Source organism: Littorina saxatilis, unplaced genomic scaffold, assembly GCF_037325665.1.
Source record: "Littorina saxatilis isolate snail1 unplaced genomic scaffold, US_GU_Lsax_2.0 scaffold_867, whole genome shotgun sequence".
NCBI lineage: Eukaryota > Metazoa > Mollusca > Gastropoda > Littorinimorpha > Littorinidae > Littorina > Littorina saxatilis.
In genome coordinates this window covers 30,001-38,341 of record NW_027125725.1, presented here as the reverse complement: position 1 = coordinate 38,341, position 8,341 = coordinate 30,001, and the positions used below count along the sequence as shown (strand labels likewise).

Below are 8,341 nucleotides of genomic sequence, written 5' to 3'. Positions count from 1 at the left end.
TACAAACAATCCGTTGCTCTGAAATAAAGAAAACTGTTCACTGAAACTTCTGTTGTCATTGTTCATAATTCTTGTCTCTGTATTGCTTGTCTCAGCAAAACTTGTCTCTGTAATACTGAATACACAGAACATATGAAATAAATCAAAACAATCAAAACATGTTTGTCGTGTCGTCAAATATCAAATCATCAAATGCTTTCAATGAGTCTTTCTGGCTTCTTAATGCTTCTCTGGGGCCTCTGATATGGACTTGGTGTTGGTGCTTTAACTACTGGCTGAGTAATGTATGGAGGTTTTGCTGCTGGTTGGATGTGATCATCATTCTGCTCAGGTGTTGTGGAGATTGGAGGTGGTGTTCTGGTCTCGATGATCTCAGGTTTGTCATAAAATCTGACATGTCGTTCTGTTGGCTTCTGCAGGTTCATCAGGTGTCTTCTGTTTCTGCGATAGGTTGCTCCATTGGGTGATTGGACAACGTATGATCTTGGTTCGTTGCTGGGTTGTATGACTGTTGCTGGTGTCCATTTTCCTCCTTCTTCTTTCTGCATCATGACAGGTTGACCTTTGGACAGTGGTTGGAGACTGCGTGTTGCTGTTCTGTCATGGTACATCTTCTGCTGCTGTTGACGCTTTTCTAGCTGCTTTCTGACTTCTTTCTTCTTGGACAGGGTGTTGGGAATAACAGAGGGAAGGTTTGTTTTGAGTTTGCGGGAGTATAGGAGTTCAGCTGGGGATGGGAGTTTGTGGTCGATGGGAGTAGACCTGAAAGCGAGAAGTGCTATGTTGATGTCAGAGTGAGACTCTTTTGCTTTGGTCATAATGTTCTTGACTGTCTGCACGGTTCTCTCTGCTAGTCCGTTTGATCTTGGGTATCTTGGTGAGCTTGTAGTATGCTGGAATCCCCATTCTTTTCTGAATCTTTGAAATTCAGTGCTGATGTATGGTTTCCCGTTGTCACTGACAAGTTTTTCTGGAACTCCCTGCTCCCCGAAGAGTTGACTGAGGGCGGAGATGATGCCTGTGCTTGTTGTTTGGCCTGCTGTTGCTGTGCGTCGTACGAACGGCATTTTTGAATAGTAGTCGCAAACGACTATGTAGTCGCTACCATCCATCGTCATGATGTCAGTGCCGACTGTGTGCCAAGGTCGTTCTGGAATCTCATGCTGCAACAGTTCTTCATGGGGTTGACTTTTCGGATGTTTCAGGCATGTTTCGCAGGTTTTCACGAAGGTTTCAATGTCGTGACTTAGACCATGCCAGAAAACGCAGGTTTTGGCTCTCATACGACATTTTTCTATACCCTGGTGACCAGAGTGAATTGTCTGTAGGATGTACTGCTTCATGGACTCTGGAATCATAACTCTGTCTCCTTTGAAAACGATGTCTTCCTCAACAGTGAGTTCTTCCTTGAGCGACCAGTACTGTCTGAGGTTCTTGGGTAGGTCTTTTGGTTTCTCTGGCCATCCTTTGATGATGGTGTTTTTGAGTGCCGTCATGTGCGGATCTCTGCACGTCTCATCTTTCAGCTGCTGTAGTCTATCTGCTGAAAACTGAACGGCGAAGACTGACTTCTCAATGTCGATCTCAGGTCCTGTGGTAGGATGGAGTCTGGATAGCATGTCTGCTAGGACCACTTCTTTGCCTGGGCGGTAGACAATGTTCATGTCGTACTTTTGCAGGCGAAGCATCATTCTTTGGAGTCTGGGAGGTGTGCTCGCTAGGCTCTTCTTCTGAATCTGCTCCAAGGGTTTGTGGTCTGATTGCACAGTGAAGTGCTTCCCGAACACGTAGGTGTTGAAACGTTCACATCCGAACACGACTGCGAGTAGCTCACGCTCGATGTTCGCATACCGTTTCTCAGTCTCTGTGAGCGCTTTGCTGGCGAATGCAATCGGCTTGTCGTCCTGGATCAAGGTTGCTCCTAATCCTTGCATCGACTTGGATGACGGCTGGTTTGGTGATGTCAAAGTACGTCAGCGCTGTGTCTTCACAGATCATGTCCTTGACCTTCTGAAAGGCTTTCTGGTGAGAGCTGTTCCAGTCCCACTGCACGTCTTTCTTGGTGAGTGCTCTCAAAGCTGCCGTGTGATCTGCCAGCCTTGGGATGAAGAAAGACATGTATTGCACCATGCCGAGGAACTGCTGTAGCTCGGTGAGGTTCTTTGGTGATGGTAGGCTCTTGATCTCTGTTGTCTTCTCAGGATCTGGGTGTACACCGTCAGCGTCGTAGATCATGCCGAAGAACTTGACCTGTCTGCGCTTGATGTAGCACTTGTCCTCGTTGAAGACTAGACCCATCTTTTTTGCCACTTCCATCAGTTGACGGAGGTTGCGATCGTGCTCGTCCTCGTCTTTGCCATAGACAACGACGTCATCTGTGATGCCAAGGGTTCCCGGACACTGGCTGAGGATCTGGTTCATGTGGTTTTGGAATATGTCCTGGCTTATGCTCAAGCCAAAAGGTAGTCGAACGAAACGAAATCTTCCGCATGGGCTGTTGAACGTAGTGAGACGACTGGATTCTTCGTCGAGCTTGACTGACCAGTAGCCATGTCGGGCATCCAACTTGCTGAAAAGTTTGGCTCCGCTGAATCGATTTGTGATCTCTTCAAGTGTTGGCGTCTTGTGATGCGTTCTTTTGATGCTTTTGTTGAGGTCCTTGGGATCGAGGCATATTCTTATACCACCACCGGACTTTCTGCTAAAGGCCAATGAGTTCACCCAGTCGGTAGGTTCCTCAACAGGTACGATCACTCCACTCTTCTGCATCTTTTCGAGCTCCGCTTTGATTTCTGGTAGAAGTTGGATGGGGTACTTGCGTGGAGGTTGAATGACTGGTTGTGCATTTTCTTTCAGCGTGATGTGAAGATCTCCGTGGAACTCTCCAATGCCTTCAAATCTGTCAGGGTAGAGACGCTTGAGTGCTTTCGCATCCTGTATTGGAGTTGGGTCAGCATTCACTGGTGCCGTCTGAATCGGACAGTGAAGTGTGACTAGTTGAAGTCTTGTACTTCCTGGTAGGCCTAGGATGGCTGGTCCATCAGCATCTGTGATGTAGAACTCTTCAGTGTGCCACTTTGATTCTCCGTACTTGCAGGGTAGAGTAACAGATCCAAACTGATTGATGACGCTGCCGTTGTAAGCGATCAGTCTGGTTCTTCTTTGTTGTGTAGATCCTGGTTTCGGGTAACCATCTTCATCCAGCTGTTGTGGATATATGCGTCGAAATATTCTCAGTGGCATGATGTTGCCTTGCGCCCCTGTGTCGACTTTCACCTTGAGTTTTGCATGTTTGGTCTTGCTGAGCTTGATAGACAGATTGGCGTAAACTTCTGTGCGCTCGTCGCTGCTGCCGACTGTAGAGAAGTTGACTGGTTCGAAGGTGATGTTATCCTCGTCGTAGTCTGTGTCGTTTTCGTCTTCGGCGTTGACGAAGTCGTGACGGCGATGGCGATGAGGTGTGCCGGAGCGTCTTCTCTGCCAGAAGCCTCCTTGTTGGTTTCCTCTTCCTCGTTGAGGCGAGTTTTGGCTGCCGTGGCTGTTCGTCTTGCTATTGCGACAATACTTCTTCCAGTGATTCATCTTGCCACATGCACCACATTTCGTGTTGAACGCTGGACATTTTCTTGGTGCGTGCTTAATGCCACAGTTACCACATGCTTTGGTGTTCATGATTCTTGAGTTGACTGCATCAACTGTGACTGGTTTGCTCAGGCTGATCATTTTCTCCATCTGGGTGACACTTGCTTCATGTGAGCGACATAAATCATGTGCCTGTTTCAGCGTCAGTGTGTCATCTTTCCGCAGGAGTTTTCTCTTCACTTCCGGGTACTTGATGCCAGCGATAATCTGCTGGATCAGTCTTTCATTTCTTGCTGCATCAGAAGAAAACTTGCACTTGAGCACTTTGGTTTTGCACCGTGTGACTTCTTCTTCTTCTGCGTTCGTGGGCTGAAACTCCCACGTACACTCGTGTTTTTTGCACGAGTGGAGTTTTACGTGTATGACCGTTTTTACCCCGCCATTTAGGCAGCCATACGCCGCTTTTGGAGGAAGCATGCTGGGTATTTTCGTGTTTCTATAACCCACCGAACTCTGACATGGATTACAGGATCTTTTTCGTGCGCACTTGGTCTTGTGCTTGCGTGTACACACGGGGGTGTTCGGACACCGAGGAGAGTCTGCACACAAAGTTGACTCTGAGAAATAAATCTCTCGCCGAACGTGGGGACGAACTCACGCTGACAGCGGCCAACTGGATACAAATCCAGCGCGCTACCGACTGAGCTACATCCCCGCCCACACCGTGTGACAAAATCATCTACAGTTTCAGTAGTATTCTGGCGAAACTGTTGAAGTTCAAGGCGATGAATTCTGAAGTTGTCTTGAGGTTCACTTTCAGCAAATTTGTCCCAAATGTTCTTTGGATCCTTGAGTTGTTCAGCTGATAGCCCCCATGTGTTTGAAAGTCGCATACCTTCAGTTCCTGACCACAGAAAAATGTGACTGTACTGTCTCTCCACTTTCGTTTGCTCTGCAGTGAATCTGTACTCACACATCTGCTTGAATTCTGCTAACGCTGTAGCCCTGTCTGGATTTGACCAATCCATCGATGGGTTGGGTAGACCGCCTGGCATGGGACCGCGTTCTGCCATGATAAAGCTTGCGTGACACGTGGAATGTGCTAGAAGTTTGACACTTGGTTCGTGCTGCTGCCTAAAACTACGCTCTGACGATGTCAGGGGTTTGGGAGCACATATTCACTACCCGCGCTGCCACCATGTGATGTTATTGTTTACTGTTCATGTTGTTTTATGTGTGTCACTCACTCACGCTCACTGCAGACTCAGGAGAAGTAGTTCAGTTTCAACATTGTATTGAGGTATCCATCTTGCGGGAAGTACAGCCATGAGGAAAGGGACAATACTCTCAGTAAGCATAATAAAACAGTATCCGCTATAGCTCAGAGGTACTGGGTTCCTGGTGATTCACAGGTACCATGGATATCATTACAGTGTCCAAGTCGTTGTATGTGTCCAAATTGTGGTATGTGTCCAAGATGTGGTATGTGTCCAAGATGTGGTATGTGTCTAAGTTGTGGAATGTGTCCAAGTTGTGGAATGTGCCCAAGGTGTGGAATGTGTCCAAATTGTGGTATGTGTCCAAGATGTGGTTTTTGTTTGTTTGTTTGTTTGCTTAATGCCCAGACGACCACGAAGGGCCATATCTCAGGGCGGTGCTGCTTTGACATATAACGTGCGCCACACACAAGACGGAAGCCGCAGCACAGGCTTCATGTCTCACCCAGTCACATTATTCTGACACCGGACCAACCAGTCCTAGCACTAACCCTATAATGCCAGACGCCAGGCGGAGCAGCCACTAGATTGCCAATTTTAAAGTCTTAGGTATGACCCGGCCGGGGTTCGAACCCACGACCTCCCGATCACGGGGCGGACGCCTTACCACTAGGCCAACCGTGACGGTCCAGGGCTGGATCTAAAGACTGATTTGTCCGTGATATTTCACTGTTTAAATTAAATTGTCTCTACTGCGTGTTTAGCAGCATGTTTGTTAAACGGGTCATAGTGCAGTTGTCCATTTTTGCAAGCCTGATGTCAGGGCTGAAATTGTTCTTTCGTGCAGCAAACACGAGATTTGCTTTGTATACACGCAAAGCTGAAATTGTCTGTACTGTCTCTTTGACTATTTTTGAGCACCCTCTTAAAAAAACAAAAAACCGCATGTTTGCAACATGTATTATTTTGCAATGAAAATATGCAACTCTATCCATGCGCACTGAGTCATATACGTATATGTCATAAAGTTTGCCTTTATTATATCATAGATTGGCCAAGGGTCGTTATACATCAAATCAGGCCAAACTGTCGTTATACATCAAATCAGGCCAAGGGTCGTTATACATCAAATCAGGCCAAGGGTCGTTATACATCAAATCAGGCCAAAGTGTCGGGGGCACAGCACTAGGATAGGGAAGGACGGTCGGTAAACTATGTACGACATGAACAAAATAAATAAAACGCTGTGCATACGGGTGTGTTCTTACGACAGGGGGCGCTGTGGTAATGTCTGGACACGCTAGAACTCTGTGTGTTGATCGCTGTTAGGACCCTTACCCGCACTTTTCACGACATGTCAAAGCTGGTCCCGATACTTGCTTTGCCCTATTTCTTAACGTTTTGAAACTGTGTGTGTTGATTCTTTACAAGAAAGCTACTTTTCGTCACGCCGAACAATCGTCAGAAAGGTATGACGGCTTTAGAAACCCCAAACAATTCCAATAGTCAACTGTGTCAAAAGGACCACACAGTGTGTACAGTCCCCGGCGAAAGAAACGCAACTCGTTCGCGCCCACTGTTGCAGGTGATTTGTCGTCATTTTCAAATTGTCCTATTATATGAACCAGATAAGGTACATCAACAAGGAGGACAGATTCGTGTAGGATATTTTACTGGCTGTACGATTAGTGAATATTATCTGATCGTTTTATTGTTTTATTTGTTCATAAACAGGGTTGGGGTCAAGCGAGTCTCTCTCTTTCTCTCCTTTTCTCCTTTTCTCGCTTTGTCTCTCTTCCTCTCTCCCTCCCCTCTCTCTCTCTCTTTCTCTGTTTCCCGTCTCTTTCTCTGTCTGTCTGTCTGTCTGTCTGTCTGTCTGTCTGTCTCTCTCTCTCTCTCTCTCTCTCTCTCTCTCTCTCTTTCTGTCAGTTGCTATCGCTTAAATGGGAAAGTATATTCTCTGTGCTACTATTTTATATTTCAACAACTCACAAGATGAATACTATCTGCAAGCCACAGTTAAATCCATACATGTACAAGATACACACCAAACGCCACTGTGAAATACGAATGAAGGTGACACGCCAGGCAAGTCGTGAAGGCAGTGTGCAACACTCTCGTGTCTGGACACGCTACAACCCTGCATGTCGATCAGTGTTAGGATCGTTACCTGCAGTTTTCAAAACATATCATATCAGCTATCAAATCTTGCTTTGACGTTTTTCTAAGCGTATTGAAACAGTTTGTGTTGAATCTTTATAAGAAAGCATTCATTTCATGGCTAACAGCTTAACCGTTTGGCGTCTTTCCAAATGTATATCAGTTCCCAACAGTGCAGAAAGTGTGCCAAACGCATATTCAAATATTCCTAAATACTCACTGACTGCATGCTAGCAATGAAATAGTTTATGTTTACTCAGGAGGAAATAAAATCATTGATTCTAACATAATGCATCAAGGTCGCTTTCAAAACACGTGACAGTGTTTCAATAAATGTGTGTATTTCAACCAACTACTAATTCTAATTTGATACATGGATTGATCATTTAATTTCAATTCTTAATTATCATTTTGCTAAGAAATTCGGGTCGCTTCCTCCCAGTAGTAAGCTAGCGACAACAAGAAAGGCGCCATTCAGGTGTGTGAGTGTTCAATTCTTGGCAGAATGACCGAGGTCTTTTACGTGCCACTGTGGTGACACGGGGTGGGACATAGTTACCGTATCTGAGTCTGAACATAAAGTTGACCCGTGTCCGTCCTGGTCTGGATTCGAACCCGTGATCCAAGCATCACAAGTCACGTGCTGTGCCAAGTGAACTACCAGCCCCCGGATTGTCACAAGCATCACAAGTCACGTGCTGTGCCAAGTGAACTACCAGCCCCCGGATTCTCACAAGCATGTACAGGAATAATAGTCGGCGCAAAAATAGACATGTTTGTGGCATCGTTCAGAGTTTATTCACACCTCCCTAGGCTGTGGAATTCATTTGCAATCTGTCAAGAGGCTTTGTGTGGGGAAACTAGGTTCACAAGTGTGTTTACAACGTCTACATTTCACCCGGGGAGGTGGGGGATGGGGGTGGGGGAGGGAGGTGGAGGGAGGGAGGGAAGGAGGGAGGGATCCGCTGGTCTATTGCTAGCTACAACTTTTGACTTTGACCAAGCCTTCTAACCAACCAAGTAACCAGCCAAACAGCCTAACAAACAAACAAACAAACAAACACAAATGTCACTCTCTCACTCTGCACGTGCGAGTGTGTGTGTGTGTGTGTGTGTGTGTGTGTGTGTGTGTGTGTGTGTGTGTGTATGTGTGTGTGTGTGTGAGTGTGTGTGTGTGTGAGTGTGTGTGTGTGTGTGTGTGTGTGTGTGAGAGTGTGCGAGTGTGTGTGTGTGTGTGTGTGTGTGTGTGTGTGTGTGTGTGTGTGTGTGTGTGTGTTGCGCTCCTCTGGTTGAAGATTGTAACGGTAATAGTTAGTGAAGATCTGTTCAATATAATTTGTATTGGAAATATTCTATTTCCTTCCCTTAATATGACACCCTTT

The 8,341-nt window shown here is 46.2% G+C and overlaps 1 protein-coding gene across 1 annotated transcript in view; it reads left to right on the top strand.

Annotated features, from left to right (window-relative positions):
- Positions 1-4,999: 4,999 nt before the first annotated feature.
- Positions 5,000-8,341, top strand: part of LOC138954201 (uncharacterized) — a 6,328-nt gene continuing 2,986 nt past the window's right edge. Inside the window, exon 1 of the mRNA XM_070326102.1 lies at positions 5,000-5,131. Coding sequence (XP_070182203.1) covers positions 5,000-5,131 — 132 coding nt within the window. The remainder of the gene's footprint in view (positions 5,132-8,341) is intronic.